This window comes from Aedes aegypti, chromosome 2 (assembly GCF_002204515.2).
Source record: "Aedes aegypti strain LVP_AGWG chromosome 2, AaegL5.0 Primary Assembly, whole genome shotgun sequence".
Lineage (NCBI taxonomy): Eukaryota > Metazoa > Arthropoda > Insecta > Diptera > Culicidae > Aedes > Aedes aegypti.
The window spans coordinates 354,767,799-354,785,110 of NC_035108.1; the positions used below are offsets into that span (position 1 = coordinate 354,767,799).

General features: G+C 37.9%; 2 protein-coding genes across 5 annotated transcripts in view; one reads left to right on the plus strand and one right to left on the minus strand.

The window, feature by feature from the left end:
- The window catches only part of LOC5563777 (vascular endothelial growth factor receptor 1), a 161,714-nt gene extending 160,490 nt beyond the window's left edge, over positions 1–1,224 (minus strand). For all 4 annotated transcript variants that reach the window (XM_021846337.1, XM_021846338.1, XM_021846336.1 and 1 more), the window contains exon 1: positions 360–1,224. The gene's annotated coding sequence lies outside the window, so the exon portion shown is untranslated. The remainder of the gene's footprint in view (positions 1–359) is intronic.
- Positions 1,225–15,384: 14,160 nt separating this feature from the next.
- On the plus strand, positions 15,385–16,399 carry LOC5563775. Its single transcript, XM_001648004.2, has 4 exons — positions 15,385–15,503; positions 15,564–15,713; positions 15,774–16,031; positions 16,091–16,399. Exons 1-4 carry the CDS (start codon positions 15,435–15,437, stop codon positions 16,148–16,150), a joined length of 537 nt encoding a protein of 178 aa, XP_001648054.1. The 5' UTR covers positions 15,385–15,434; the 3' UTR covers positions 16,151–16,399.
- Positions 16,400–17,312: the final 913 nt, after the last annotated feature.

A 17,312-nucleotide genomic window follows, 5' to 3' on the forward strand; every position in this document is an offset into this window, starting at 1 on the left:
ATAAATGAGATTCCCAACTGCACACCCTTAAACCAATTGGGAACCTCTGACAAACACAAATTGTTCGTCAGAGACCGGGCGAATTATTCAGGTATTCGTTTGTTTTGCTACATGGTCACATTTTAAAAATACATGAAACACTCCGTCCATACATTCGTGCATTGTCGCTATACTTTCAGCTTGAGCCGAGTCATACCTGCCGCGTTACGTCACACGTGTTTCCACGGATTGTAGTAGGAGTGCGGGATTTAATCGGTGATTGATGATTATACTAGATATTAGCTCGAAATACTTAGGAGTGCGACAAAATCAGATCAACGAACCCGAACCCGGGACCCAAGAAACCGCCTTATACTTACTTTGGTGTCTGTCGTTGTTTTGATGTTCTTATTACGCATCGACAACTCTTTCGCTGACCCTGCTACTTTATCACTGGTTTCTTCCCAGCTCTCCGTATTAACTTTGTGCTTCTTCACGCCACACTCGTTCACGATGCATTTCAAACAAACATTTCGAAATCACTAAATTTATCAAACTTTTTTTTATACTTTTCCACTTAAGAGACTTTTATCGGCTTTTATCGGTTTTCTTCTCCACCGACAAGCGAAGAAACGCGCGGACCTTCTCGATTCTGATATCTCCAATTCTTCCCGCTTCTTCTTATTTTTGTTGTTGCCGTGCAGCGACTTCTGAGCCTTTCGTTTTTTGGGACCGAATCTTGGTCCGTTCGTCGTTTGGATTTTCTCTCTTCCACGGGTCGCAATTTGTTTCTTATTTTTCGGGGATCTTACTCAAATATGTTTGCTGCTGCTCCCCAGTTGCTTCTTGGTTGTTTCTCCACCCATTCACTTTATTTTATCACTTCCATTCACACACGTATGCAGCAACTTCGAAGAAACTAAGTATGTGCACTCGAATCTACCATTCACATTACCCTGTGTACTAAACGACTTTCTTGGAAGTACGCCGTTACTATACCCCGAACGGACGATTGAATGAAGTATCACACTTATAACATCCCAAACAGATTGCACATCGACTTCCCATCTACCGTAGTAACCTCTAAGCGCAATTCACAATCAAATGGCACTACGAATCGTTCCAATACGCACTTGTGGAATTCCCACGCGCGAGTTGCACATTGCACATGCAAGCCCGAACTGAGGAGTGGATAGAATAAAGCGTCCGCAACGGTTCAAGGTTCACTCGAGACTGAATTGACGATACGCGCGACGCGACCACGACGGGCCTGTTAGTTGTCGGTGTGCTTGACTCGGCTCGTCGCATACAAACTTCTCACCATTCAGGTTTGCAAGTCTGAGTTTACTAATCGTTGACTACAAGTGGTTGCCGAGAGCTGAACTATCTACCTACATTTTAATGAGGACTGCTGATGGGACAAGAGTTCATTCGTTCGATGGTCGTGATTGTTTGTGCACGATGAATTCGCTGCGCACGAGAGCGTGAACGGTTACTGCCGTAGTGGTTCGATATTCGGAAGGCGAAGGCAACGAAAAGTTCGCAAATTGCAAAGAGTGACTGCAGTACTATGGTATTGTTGTATGAATACTTAATTGTTTTACTTTGTTCACCTTGTGTTCCTAAACTTCCCTCTCCCTTAAAAGTGTGGCGTATTTTATCAATATTTTATATATGTACTATGTAGACGCTTCATAAGTTTTTATGAAAATCCTGAAAATACACCATTAATTCTTGCAGGAATCCTTCTCAGAGTTCCTCAACAGGTAACATTAGCTTTTACTTCAGGGTTTTCACATAAATTTGTCCTATGGTTTTCTCAAATTAAACAATTCCTTTATAAATTACTAAACATTTTTACAACGAATTCTTCAAAAAATTCTCCAGTGATTCCTAAAAAAAAATTCAACCGATTCAGACTTGCAGATATAATCTATATAAATAAAAATGGAATGGTGCTTGTATTTCACGAAATAGCTGGAGAACGGGTCAAAGGATTTAAATTTGTCCCACTCCGTTTTTTATCAAGAGTTCTGACGTGTTTGTATACACAAATAGTTCAAGAAACTTACCGGGAAACCATTGAACACCGAGTAAAAACAAAACTGTCACTTTGATTCTCATCTTCATAGCACTATAAAACGGCTTACTGGGTAGCAATGCAACGCCCACTAATTTTTAATACTATCTAGAATATACTTTAAGGGATTTAACAGGATTTTCCGGACTATAGTATGAGTTTAGAGATGTAGAGTGTAGAGATTTTTTCTCGGAATGTGCGTTCAGGGATATTCATAAGACTTCAGAAACATGTTTTCATTTTAAAATAATATGTTATGTTTATAATACATAGAATTGTTTCAGTTTGGAATAATTTTCAACGGAATCACTGAAAAATATCGTTTAGAAATATTTAGAGGGGTTAATCGTGTGAAGCTATGAAAAGTATCCCAAAACAAAAATAACAGAAAGGGTACCAAAATAAGTTAGAACGCCGGTGCCATTAGTGGACTACCTAAGCTTTAAAAAATCATAACAAAACAACGAAATGTCTTAACAGAGATCTTTTGGCGCCAACAGGAAGATTTTAAACTTTACTAGATAGGAAAAATATTCCCTCGGAACTAATATCTTTCAAATGAAGCTTAAAGATTATCTCTGGGACTTTTCTTCATTTTTTTACATCCATTTTAAAAATTGCTTCCATCTGTTGATCCACTACTGGAACACGACGGCAACTATTGGTGCAAGGGAGCAATTTTTTTTGCGTAAATTCAATATTTTATAAGACTTTTTGATAGAGTAAAAAGCTGAAATTTGGCAAATCGATTAAACTAGAGGCGATCTATCCACCAAAAATAACACATGTTGGTTTTATCTAAAAATGTACGTTTCATCCCATAGTCCAATCTACTGGTTCATTCAGTGGTGTAAGCAATCACGGTAGTCGACACGTTTTCGCTGATGTTCGGCAGCGCTTCCCTTAAACATTCTCAACACGAGCGATCAAACGAATGTCGAAAAGAAAAATGTAAATTGAATGCCACTGACCAACATAGCTTCACTAGGAAACATTACGGCTTTGTTTGTTGCTGTTCTGCTTTCACTGTATGTGTGTCACATTCGACATAACATGCAAGATCAAACTATTCATGTTGTTAATGATCCGATGTCTGAATTCTATGCAAAACTTATGAATGTCATCGTGTCAGACGACATTAAATTGACACTTTTTTGTGTTTATCGACGTTCATTTTAAAGCTCGTGCTGTGACTGCTGACCATAGCAACGAAACGAACGTCGCGCAAAGTGTCGAATGTTTACAGCACTGGGTACATTACAACCATCGGTACCGGCACCCTACCAGTAATATGATTTTGGAATAAATGACTGAAGATATGTGAATGACGAAATTTCTATTGGATCTTGAAGAGTTTTTAACGATTTTTTTTTGAAGAAATAGGCGAATTATGTCTTTTTATTCGAAAATATGGTAAAATTTTTACCGAAATTCGTTAATTTTGTCTAGTTGAATTTTTAAATATTCAAAATATAAGGGTTCAAGGTGCATCTGAAAGAATTCTCGAAGTTTAAATTTTCCTGTGTTGATGGAATTGCCAAAGAACTCATTAAAAAAATATAAGGATAAATTCGAACAAACTTTGAAGTCAAATCTTCAAGCAGTTTCTTGCTGCATTGCTGAAGAAATTAGTGATCCTTTATATGAGAGATAAGCGGAAGTAAAATGAAATGATTTGGCAACAGACCAGCAGTGCTGAGTTTGCTCGGCGTCGAGAATAATATTGTAACACAGACATGGCTTCTTCATTGCTTAAAAGTGTATTTTGTTTTGTAATAGATCTGTGAGCTACATTTCCAAACTAATAAACAGAAGAAAAAATCAACAACTGAATATCGCATTGACAAAAATTCAAAAAGGAAATAATATCAACCGGATAACATTACTCCTCAGGAAAAGTTCAAAACAAACAGATCGCAAGTTCGTTTGGCTCACGCTCTGACAGCTTCGCTGCTCGATTGGCTCACACTTTGACAGAAATGTCAGCTTCCGCGTATCTCTCTTATAAAGGATCACTAGAAGAAATGCGTTCAGGAATTTGGAATGAAATTTTTGAGTATTCTTGGATACTTCTCAACTCCCTAGATTTATATTTAAAACTGAAATATTTTAATTCAAATTATTGGTGAACTATACATCTGTGTATCTTTCAAAATGTCAACCCCAGTGTTCAAAAGTAAATCTATGATCAAAAGTGTCAACATACAGATTGCAAAGCATTTTTCAAAATAATTTTTGTCATGAAAGTTATTTATGTTAGCTGTTGTTTGAGCTGGAAAAAATGGAAATGAATTTTTTCAAGCAGTTTTATCGGATTCTCTGTCAAGAGATATCATCTAATAATTTCATAGATACCGTTTTGATTCATATTACGGACAGCTTCAAATTCCGGACACTGCACTTTGTATGGGAAACATTTCACACGAAATGTTTTAGTTTTTGTCGTTCATCTGTTCTCACTTTCGAGGCTCATTTTATAATGCATTTTCAATAGAAACCTATGAAAATTTATAATGTCCAGCTGCCTTAGACTTCTCTTTAATGGTTTGATGATTTCAATCAATGATTTGATTTCTCCAATTATGATTTTCATGAGCTATTCGGAATTCGAATCAAAGTGTCCAAAATATGAGGCAAAAATGAGGAAACTTCCGGAATAAGAATCATGAGAAGCTCACACATTTATGTTTATTTTGAAATATTATTGTTGCCGAATCAAAATCTTCATCTACTGTTCATAAGTTAAGTTGTTTTGAGAGTTGATAACGCGAAGAAATCATGCATAACGATTTGGTTTATATGCTTTTGGAGGATTTATACTTCACTCAGGCCTTGAGTGTCCCTCATATGAATAAAAACGGTATTTTACTACTAAAAATTTCCAGCTTAAATTAAATTCGGAAAAAATGTGATCTGATTTAACTACAAAAATTCTTGTTCTTTTAAGAAAATTATTGGTTTTGAAACGGATGGAATTTTTACTGAAAGTATTTGAAACTAAAATTATAAATAATATTTCGTATGAACTCGCAAGTTTCATAATACTGCGGTGAATATATTGATGTAAAACCTTATCTCCAGAAATTCTAAACAAACTTTTTTTTGAAGGGTTGTTTATTTAATGTTTTATTGCACTGTAGAAGCATAACGCGTAAATATTGCCCTATTTTTTTGAAGAGCAGTACCGAAGATTTATTGTGGTAAAATTTGTAATGTAAAGTTTCAATGAACTTTATTTTTAGGGGAAACTTATGCGTTACATTGAAAATTTGTTAAGGAATCCGGGGATTTGAATCAAAACTTCTAGAAAACTTTTGATGAACTTCACTAAACAATTTGTAATATTTTTTTTGGAAAAACTATGTAAACAATTTCACAGAAGAATTTCTAGTAGAACTTTCAGCTGAACATCCCAGTATCCGATTCAACAGAACCAATAATTTTATGGAGGAAATGCGAGAGAAAACTGAACTTTTGAAAGATTAAGTAGAATTTTTTTTATGTCGAATCTAGTACACGACACTGCAGACGGCCTTACAGTTGAGGTCGCAATACGCTTATCTGCCAAAGGATACAAACTCTAGTGGAATTAAATGGTAGAGTACTCAATTCGGTTTTTCATTTACTTAGCATATTTTAGGTAAATCCAGGAAATCAATTTGCTAATTAAAAGTAGACATAGAAGGAATGGATGTCCACTAGGGTGCGGCTTATTTTTCGCAATGTCTCAAAACCAAAAATTCGTGTGCTCTGTTGAATTCAAATCACATAAAAATGGAAACCTGAAATTTTGAGCCAAAAATATTAAGGCTTAGAGGTGGCGCAAGCTTTTTGATGGTAAATTTTCAAGTTTTGTAATATGACCTTTAGTAAAGTCTTCATAACTTTGTTACTTTCCTACCAATTTTGAAGCTCATAGCATCATTCTTTTCAAAGCTAAATTTGTGAAAAGTCTTGAAAACATCATATTTGTCTAAAATTGAAACTAGTCTTAGTTAAAAGTCTTAGTTCAATTTTATGTACGTCATTCTGCTGTCACGAACTGCTGATTCTGGTGTCACGAACTGGACAAACATGATAAAATCGCGTAATCGATCAAAACATATTTTTGCATTTTATCAAATGTGACAAAATATCGATTGAAAAGCAATTCATGCCTATTCAAAAGTAATGTCACGATAGCACCTTTTATTCTGATTGAATATAAAGTCTTCAAATACGCGTCATTTAACTTTTTCCAATAAAAACGAAATTGAAATGCATAGAAAATTTTGGCCTTTTTTCCATGTTTGTTCAGAACGATCGAAGGTACACAGCACGGCATAAAAATTAACAAGGCGGGCTCTTTACTGGTGTAAACATCGAATTTGGTTGTATACATGTGACTGTGCCGTGTTATTTACGTAACCATGGAAACCAGTGAATATGGCACCGCTCAAACGTCAAATCAGTGAACTTGTGCATTGGTCCTATACCATCCGGACCGCTAGATCATTTTTTTTTCAAAAATTTGTTCGAGATAGACAGGAATGACGTCGTCAAGTAGCTGTCAGATTTCGGAATAAATCACCTTATTAATATAGTACACCGTGGCACACAGCAAAAGAAAACTAGCGATTTTCATAAAGTCTGCCTTGATTGTCGTTGGCAAGCTGGAGTTTTCTTGTAGTATGAAATAACTTTGTGTTATATTTCGTGTGTAGTATCTGCGCCTTCCTCCCAGGCATCAACCATCATCTTTCATCGATAATGGATCCTAGTGATCCTTTATAAGAGAGATATGCGGAAGCTGACATTTCTGTCAGAGTGTGAGCCAATCGAGCAGCGAAAGCTGTCAAAGCGTGAGCCAAACGAATATGCGTTATGTTTGTTTTGAACTTCTCTTGAGGAGTAATGTAACCCGGTTGAAATTATTTCGGTGAGAGTTAAAATATGTAATATTTTCCTTTTTTAATTTTTGTCAATGCGATATTTAGTTGCTGATTTTTTCTTCTGTTTATTAGTCTGAAAATGTAGCTCAAAGATCTATAACGAAACAAAATACACTTTTTAGCAATGATGAAGTCATGTCCGTGTTACAATATTATTCTCGACGCCAAGCAAACTCAGCACTGCTGGTCTGTTGCCAAATCATTCCATTTTACGTCCGCTTATCAAGGATCACTAATGGATCCCTGCAGAAACTTGCGTTATGGACCATCTCGCTCTATCCGGTCAACCATGTTCACGGTGGAGCGACCCGTTATAAAAGCCGAAGAAGAATCGTGTTCGGTGACAACTCGACACCGTCTACAACCATCATCATCCGCGAACGAGATTGATCAGTTTACTACGTACTAGAGGTGAATATCGTTATACGTTATATTATTGCGACATGCCCTGCCCAGCGTATCCTTCCAGCTATAGACACCTTCTGGATACTGAGTTCGCCGTAGAGTTGGGCGTGCTCGTGGTTCATCCTTCGCCGCCACATACCGTTCTCCTGCACGCCGCCGAAGATCGTCCTCAGCACTCGGCAATCGACAACCTCAAGAGCTCTGAAATCGGAAGCTTGATTCAAGGCTACAACACAATTAATGTTTGATATTACGCTCTAAATGCTAGTAACAAAACTACTCAAGCAGACACTAATTAGCAATGGCTCAAGTTGGAGTGAAAATAAACCGACAAGAGGTAATTTATTACCGCCAACGCGAAGAATAATCAAGGGATATACGAGAACGGTTTCAACGCGACCGTTCACTGCTATAGTTAGCTGTCTACTGACTGAACATTTAACTGTACTCTTCATCATTAAAAATGTAATTCATAAAAAGATTCTTGATGGCATACATTCTACGAATATTTTAAAATAACACCAACAACTAAACGAATAATCTAAGGTTTTCATTCAGATCACCCATATTCTTGCAAAGATTTATGTAAGAATCAATCCGCGGGTTTTTTTAAACTCCTTTAAAATTGTAACAATAAATTACGCAGCAGCTCTTCTTAGAATCCATTTAAGTATGATTTGCATGAATTCCTATAGAATATCATCTAGAGATTTCTACATGTACTTTCCCAAGAATGTTTTGAAAATTCATCCAGGTTTTTCTTAAGAAATTTCTTCCGCAAAAACTTGAGAATTTTTTTTTTAGGAACGCCTTTTAGAATTTCTCTAGACCTTTTATACGCCTTGCAGAAACTGTGTAATCTAAAAATCAATATATTGAGGTATTTCCTTTGAATTCGGCAGATGTTTTTTTTTTTGTATTTTTAGACGTATTTATAGATAAATAATAATAAAGCCTGATGTAAGCATTAGTTGAATTCCTGAAAAATCTCTGAAATCAATCCTAATGCATCCTTGGAAAGATTCTTGGTTGGATACTTGGAGGAATCCTGAAGAAAATCACTAGACGCTTTCTAAGGGAAATCACAGGATTAATACCTAGACCAATCAATGCGATACGTACAGTTACATTGAAACTCCTGAATCAAATCAAATTATATCGTTTCAGAAAATTCTGATTAAACTCTTGCATTATTTTTCTGAAGGAATTATTAGAAGTTGCTATAAAATTTTCGGAGTTCTGTTTGATTTTTCGACCTTGACACTTGCTTTTGCCGGGGCGAGCGATGAGGGCAGGATCAAACATGTCGCGCGTCGGTCTCGTAAGTGAAAAAGTGGCGTGATCGATGAGTTCGGTTGAAGAAAGTAAAAAAGTGCCGCGATCGGTTAGTTCTGTTTGATTTTTCGACCTTGACACTTGCTTTTGCCGGGGCGAGCGATGAGGGCAGGATCAAACATGTCGCGCGTTGGTCTAGTAAGTGAAAAAGTGGCGTGATCGGTGAGTTCGGTTGGAGTAACTGAGGAGGTGCCGCGATCGGTTGGTTCTGTTTGATCTTTCGACCTTGACACTTGCTTTTGCCGGGGCGAGCGATGAGGGCAGGATCAAACATGTCGCGCGTTGGTCTAGTAAGTGAAAAAGTGGCGTGATCGGTGAGTTCGGTTGGAGTAACTGAGGAGGTGCCGCGATCGGTTGGTTCTGTTTGATCTTTCGACCTTGACACTTGCTTTTGCCGGGGCGAGCGACGAGGGCGGGATCAGGCATGTCGCGCGTCGGTCTCGTAAGTGAAAAAGTGGCGTGATCGGTGAGTTCGGTTGAAGAAAGTGAAAAAGTGCCGCGATCGGTTAGTTCTGTTTGATCTTTCGACCTTGACACTTGCTTTTCCCGGGGCAAGCGACGAGGGCAGGATCAAACATGTCGCGCGTCGGTCTCGTAAGTGAAAAAGTGGCGTGATCGATGAGTTCGGTTGAAGAAAGTAAAAAAGTGCCGCGATCGGTTAGTTCTGTTTGATTTTTCGACCTTGACACTTGCTTTTGCCGGGGCGAGCGATGAGGGCGCAGGATCAAACATGTCGCGCGTTGGTCTAGTAAGTGAAAAAGTGGCGTGATCGGTGAGTTCGGTTGGAGTAACTGAGGAGGTGCCGCGATCGGTTGGTTCTGTTTGATCTTTCGACCTTGACACTTGCTTTTGCCGGGGCGAGCGACGAGGGCGGGATCAGGCATGTCGCGCGTCGGTCTCGTAAGTGAAAAAGTGGCGTGATCGGTGAGTTCGGTTGAAGAAAGTGAAAAAGTGCCGCGATCGGTTAGTTCTGTTTGATCTTTCGACCTTGACACTTGCTTTTCCCGGGGCAAGCGACGAGGGCAGGATCAAACATGTCGCGCGTCGGTCTCGTAAGTGAAAAAGTGGCGTGATCGATGAGTTCGGTTGAAGAAAGTAAAAAAGTGCCGCGATCGGTTAGTTCTGTTTGATTTTTCGACCTTGACACTTGCTTTTGCCGGGGCGAGCGATGAGGGCGGGATCAGGCATGTCGCGCGTCGGTCTCGTAAGTGAGGGGGTGGCGTGATCGGTGAGTTCGGTTGAGGAAAGTGAGGGAGTGCCGCGATCGGTTGGTTCTGTTTGATCTTTCGACCTTGACACTTGCTTTTCCCGGGGCAAGCGACGAGGGCAGGATCAGACATGTCGCGCGTCGGTCTCGTAAGTGAGAAAGTGGCGTGATCGATGAGTTCGGTTGAAGAAAGTAGAAAAAGGCGGCGATCGGTTAGTTCTGTTTGATCTTTCGACCTTGACACTTGCTTTTGCCGGGGTGAGCGACGAGGGCAGGATCAAACATGTCGCGCGTTGGTCTAGTAAGTGAAAAAGTGGCGTGATCGGTGAGTTCGGTTGGAGTAACTGAAAAAGTGCCGCGATCGGTTAGTTCTGTTTGATCCTTCGACCTTGACGCTTGCTCCTGGGCAGTGCGTCAAGAAAGCCCGAACAGTTTTTTTTATTCTTTTTGGGTCGCGCGCTTATTTTATTTTTCCTGAGTGCTTTTTTATAGCAGAGCGGACGAGTGGGGCCGAGGGTGGATTGTGGCTGCTCAGTCAGGGTTAACGGATCAATTGGTGAGCTCGTTTCATGCTACTGTTTCTAATCTATAAAATATGTGTGACTGCACATTCAATCGTTACAGTGGTGGGATGTAGGTATGATTTTTCAACAAACTATGGATGGTTCGTCACTGTGAGTGTCGACACAAGCTCTGATTCATGATTTATTTATGTTTAACATTTTTTTTTTCAGAACACCTCTTATATACCTTTATTTTTGTAATTGGAAGAACTTTGAATGGTTCGACACTACAAGTGTGGACTTGCGAAAGGTTCACTTTATTCAACAAACTTTGGATGGTTCGCCACTGTAAGTGTCGGCATAAGAATAAGAGTGTTCTATGATGTCCCAACCAATCGAGTTTTTTGTTTCTTTTCAAATGAGTAAAATATAATAACACATGCTTTCGTCCTGACAGCTGTAGGAATGTTACATTTAGGTATTTGTTCAACAAACTTTGAATGGTTCGTCACCTCAAGTGTCGGCATAGTTTTCCTCTACATAGAAATTGTTCATATCAAATGAAAATATTATATTTACATATAAGCATGTATATATCTCACAAATCATTGTTTATCATGGTCTAATCGCTTATCAAAGTGAATCCTATGACCCAACGATCCTCCCCATTAACAAACATCCCTCCCAGTAACCTTTGTGGAGATGCAGAGGCAAACACGGTCTCCAAAAAGCAAAGGTTACACACTAACATTCCTTCCCCCAATCCCACCTGACTGCAAGGACGTGGCCGGCGCCGTTATTGACCCTGTATAAATAGAGGCACTGAATTATGCACACTGAAGAAGATTATGGCCAATCCCAGCCGAACTTCTAGTTGATTCTTTGTGCATTTTCACTGACTTCGGTCAATCACGGAATAGCAACCATTGATATGTGTAGTCAGTCTAAGCTAAGCTAAGCTAAGCTAAGGAATTATTAGAAGTTGCTATAAAATTTTCGGAAAACTGTTTAAGAAGTGCTCGCGAGAACTGCAAAATGAATTGCAGGATAAATTACTTAAAAAACCAGTGATGGAATCCTAAAGAATTGCCTTGAAGAAATACTGCAGCAATTGCAAGAGGATCTTTTTATTTAATATCTAGAGTTATTTCTAGAAGAATTGGAGAAGAAATGCTAGAATAAATATACAGGGAAAAATCCTGAAAATGCAATTATAGAAGTTGGGTATTGCTTGTGTGATAAAAAAATCCTGGCAAGATTCCAAAGATGCATTCACAAAAATATTGGTATACCAACACAATTTTATATACTTGTGTACATAGGTCATTTTTAAATATAAATGCTGAAAAAATTCTTCGAAAAATAAAAACAATGGATAATCAAGTTATTTTTTTTATTTGTTGGCCAGAGGGAGGTTAACGGCCCCTCCCAGCCCCCCTCTGGCTACGCCCATGACCATTGCATATACCGTAAAATGGGGTGTTAAGGGATGAAAAAAAATTCGAGCAACTTCTAGTATGCCAATAATTGAACAAAATACAGTCCTACCATTCTCCCGGCGTGTAAATCAAAAGCCAATTACAATGAAGACGATCCTATGGCAGATTTCGGAGATAATCATAAAAATGTGTGATTTTTCACGAAAATGCAAAATGGGGTGTTAAGGAATTTCAGCTTTGTATATAAAACTATATTTTGCCAACAGCAAAAAAATATTATTTTGGTCAACATCGTTGATGTGTCCCTTCAACTCTAAAGGTCTTGTTAAATCTAAAGATGATATTACTTCAATATATTTCAAGTTGGAACTCCTGAAAACGCAAATCATTTTATTTTAACTGCTAAATCTCTCATACCTATTGATTCTATTTTCAAGCAAGCTATCAGTGCATCGCACAATTGTCTTGAAAAGATTTTTATACTTATATGCAGTATTCGGATTCTAGAACAGTGCAGAGCAATCTTGTCATGATTTGTCAAAAGATGGAAAATTTCAACAAGCTTTAAGTGTGAATAGGGTAAGTGTCCAATTTGCCTTTTAAATAAAGCACCACACCAAATAACGGATTTGCATGTAACACTCAGTGGCATGATCTTGAAAAATCCTTACGAAAAGTTTCCAATACATAGTGGAATCGCTCACACTATACCGCACACTATATATTTTCCAAAAAAAGCTCGGAAATAACCTTATACTATAATTGTTTTTCTAGGACCTAGGTAATACTTAAAAAAATTTGATGGAATATCGACCGTCTAGACTGATTTTGAGATTTAGTGGCGTAATTTTGGTCAAACCTTTTTAGATGTGCTCTGGTGAAAGCTATGTAAGTTTGCGCTCCGTTCAAATTAAAATTATGTGAGTTAAGTTATTATGTCCGAAATTTATTTGTAATTGCAGTGTAATGTTGTTAGCCGTTTAATCAATGTTTGTCCAAACCCACTTGACCTAAAAACAAATCAATGATGTAAGTAGTATTAATTGATGTTTCGGACTTGACCCAACAAATAGTATATATTTTTGTAAATTGTAGTTTGCCCTGAAGATGAGCAAATAAATGCTCGAAACGTCGGCTTTAATCAAAACGATTGTTTATTAATGTAACCCGTGGACCGAAACAGTGTTGACCAGACTCATTTCCCCGAAATTCGAATTGTGAAGCCATGAACTGTTATAACTGTGAGATGGAGGGGGAGGTGGTTGGGCTTGAGTGTTGCACATGGGATCCGACAGTTTCGATCTCGGTGGGCCGCAATTCAAGTTTCGGTGAAATGATTCGCACTCACTCACTCACTCATTTCATTTCACCGAAACCTCCGGGATCAAAATTGATCGATTTTGTGTGCAGTACTCAAGCTTAACCATCTGCTTTTCTATCTTAGGAGGATAGAGCATGGCTGTAGTAGTTCGTGGCTTCGTAGTTCGGAAAATGTTATTTTCGGGGAAATGAGTCTGAACAACACTGGACCGAAATTACGCCAATAAATCTCAAAACTTAAAAGGATTAATAGCTCCAAAACCATTTCAAATAAGATAATCATTCCTATATGCAAACTTTTCCCCAATGTGATGGAACAACTTATGAAAATATTATCATAAAATAACCATATTCGCATTAATCAGTTTTTATTTAGATTTTCCTACCAATTGAACCAAATTTTGAAATAAGTCATTTTTGGAGATATTTAGTGACTTACTAAATAGATCCCTTAGCTTTACATTGTAGTTCAACTTGACGGAACGACTCAAAACTATATTGAAATATATTACGGCATAAATTTAATGAGTTTAGTTACTTAGAAAAGTTAAAATAGATAATTCCTCAACACCCCACTTATTTTCAAAACGAGACTTTTTTCATAAAAGTTTCTGAAAATTGAAACACAGACATAATTTTATGAAGTTTTTGTCTGTACTATGATCTCAATTAAATTTCCTTATCTTCTACCTTACTCGCGAATTTTTCTCAAATATATTTCATGGTTTTGTAGATAAATGTATTTAGCCCATAAAATTCGAACAAAAATGTTTTGAAAGGTTTTCAAATTCTAGAAACCACAATACTTCATATTAATAGACAGCTCCTATTACATAATGCAGTTCACAATCCTCTGAACAAATCGAGTATTTCAGATGACTTATATATCGATTTTCGAGGTTTCTGTGATTTGTCGAACTTGATTGAGAAGTTCAATCCCTTAAATCCCCACGAGTCCTTAACACCCCATTTTACGGTACATATTTCATGAGAAGTTCCTGGAAATACCATTGTAGTTTCGAAGATCCCTTCGAATAATTCATTAACAAAAAAGAAAAGAAACGCTTTAAGGATCTCCTAGAAAGAATTGAAATTAATTAGATGGCTTAATTTTTAATAGTAGTTGTGCTTGCAGGACTCTTTGCAGAAAGTAGAGGATTTTCATAAATATTTTTTGATATATTCTATACAAGATACGACGTGGATTCTTGATGTAAACTTCGGTTAATATCTGGTAAGGTTTTTGAGAACTAACATTGGAGAAATCCCTATTCAGTGAGTTTGACAATGCCCCTTTGTACGCCCAAGCAATAGGTCAGGGGAAGTTTTCATAATGGCAGCTTAAAAATATTGTATGATAACGGTTAGCACAATGAATGATTGGAATTGGTGAATTCTATCATCGTAAAGGAATTCAATCCTTGAAGTGGCATCTTAAACTACTTCCACTAACTACCTTATGAAGAGTAAGTATACAACAGTAGCACATATTTTAAATATATTAACAAGATATGTCATAAGTTTATTCTTACTTCTCTTTAAACTATAACAGTGGTGAACAGCTAAATGCCAAATTATATGCGCTTGCTTACTAACGATAGGTACACCCACCCTTTTTCAAACTTATTCTACAACGCTCAAGCTTCCCTTGCATGCAAGCTTTGAATGAACCTTTCCAATAAGACATCGTACATCGATTACAGCGGCACACGCGCGCAATCTCTTTACTGGTTCGCTGATGGCAGCGGCACGGAAACGTGTTCCATGTCGATAGCATTGAACAGATGCCACGGAAATGGGAGAGCTTCTCGATGTATAGCAATGGTGCGATGATGTAGAAACAACTACATAAGCTGATTACTGAACTGGATTGGGAACTCGAGCTGGTGCGGTATCGAATTTGTTTGCTACTCTACCAAAAGCTGATGCTATCGAAGCTCAAATATTGCAACGAACAAACAAGATCAATGAATAGTTCAACGATTGTTTAATTGTTATTACTTTCACATTAGAATATGTAACACCACACTGGAGTGTGGTCAACCTTTGCATGATCAGAATGACACTGATATCGTTAAAACCGGAAACTGTTTCACTTTATTAGTCTCGTTAAGTGATGCGAAAACATTGATATTGTGGATTCGTTTTACCGCTATAAAAGAGACTATTGGACAGTGCTTTGCAATTATTTCGCTAAAACAAGAGAATTGGTCGTCTAGTTCAACCAAGTCGAAAATGGTTGCAGGAAATCTAAACCTTGTGGGACTACTTTTGCTTGGAAGCATTTTAGTGGTCAATGCTTGTGTAAGTTTTGCTACAGAATATTCCAAAGTATACAAATTCGGTGTAACATTTAATTTTCAGAATAATGGTTACGAGCTAATAGTGCACAAAATCGAGAATTGCCAGGGAAGTGTTATTACGATCGATCCAAAATCTGAAGTGACGCTAACGGAAGACTGCAAAGTCAAGTCCAAGTCTACCGTGACCACAACGGGTTTCAAAGATGCGGAAGTAAGATTTCTAGCTGAAAATTGTACGTTTCTTAGTAACTAATAAATCCATTTAAATTAGATGACGGTGAAGGTGTTGAAAAATGGCATTCCGGTAGTGCAGGAGAAAATGGATCTGTGCAATATGATGGAGGACTCCAAGAACAACAAGGAAGCCGCCGAAATTATGACCATGTTTGGCGTGCCGGACGAATGTCCAGTGGCAGCTCAGGAGATCAAAACGGATGAAAGTCAAGAGTACAGTTTGGAAAAGTACAAGAAACACCTGATGATGGCTGAGGGTCAAATTATGGTTGACTGTCACATTAAGCACGACTCGGTGAGTGATTGATTCGAGAATTGACTATGAGATTTTGTTCATCTTATTAATGTTTTCAGGGAGAAAGCTGTGTCAAAATTCAAATGGAGGTCAAAAAGGCTGGTGGAATGCTTGGTTAGGCAAAACTTTGGAGTTATTGACATCGAATAAAATATAATGCTTATCATTTCATGATTGGCATTGAAGGATACAAATAATAATTGCATATCAATCGAATGACCTCAAATGTATTATTCATAAATTTGTTAACTAACAACTATTTTTGACACCGTCTACGCGTGAACCCATCATCAGCTTTTTGTATGATTATGAAGAACACTCACATATTTTTCCTTGCGTAAATAGCGTAGATTGCCAATTATTGCAAGGCTAAAAACACGCCAAATATTGCACAGCCCGTGTATTCCTTATGGGTGTGCAATAATTGCTTCGATTTTTAGCCTGTGCAATAATTGGCAATTTACCCTAATGGGCAAAATTGGAGTTCAAAACACCTCAATTTGTGGTCTAGCTCAAGTTAAGGTGATTATAAAACAGAGACAAACTTCTAATTTTCCAGCTCACAGATCTAGAGAGCCCAACAACCGTTCGGCGTTTGAAGTTTGGCTTTATTTTATAATCATCTTAATGTTTATGGAGAAGTGCAAATTGTACTCTCGAGCTGTGCGTACACATTTTTTGCCTGACAGATACTAGATACCTGAAAAAACAGTGCTTCTTAGTGCTAGTAGTAGTAAATTCTTGAATAAAAAAACCTTTATAAAGTCAATTATGAATATTCACTGAAAATGATTGCAACCAGGAAGGGTGAATCTCTGAATTCATAACTTCCTTCAAAAAATTGGTTTATCGCTAAACGTGGCAAAAAAAATTTCTTTGGAATGCACGCTTTCTTCCAGTGGTGGGAAAGTTCGCATCACGAAGCAGCTCACGAGTGTATACCAACGCATAACAAACATCACAGACTCGGGAACTGGTTAGGTGTGAGTAAGTCCGCACCCGTCTTCTCGGGAGAACATGTCAAAAGAAATATTAACAAGCTCGGGAACGTTTACTCGCGAGTAACCGAGCAAGGTGTGATTTATTATGATTTTGACAGACAAATTATTTGTATAACCATCAAATCGACAGTAAACTACTAGCTAGTAGTCAAAAACCCTTGGAAACCATAAATCTCGGAGGGGAAGCAGCTTTTTTTTCCCCAAAAACACAATATGACTCTGAACAGCTCCGAACGCGTTCGCGAATCACTTTTAGCTACGGTTACTCGGGAGCACGACA

Bases quoted from the DNA above. Each gene is read 5' to 3' on its own strand.
- LOC5563775 (XM_001648004.2), top strand. From the start codon at position 15,435: ATGGTTGCAGGAAATCTAAACCTTGTGGGACTACTTTTGCTTGGAAGC. The intron at 15,504-15,563 runs GTAAGTTTTGCT...TTTAATTTTCAG, and splicing joins TTTTAGTGGTCAATGCTTGT to AATAATGGTTACGAGCTAAT. The intron at 15,714-15,773 runs GTAAGATTTCTA...CATTTAAATTAG, and splicing joins CGGGTTTCAAAGATGCGGAA to ATGACGGTGAAGGTGTTGAA.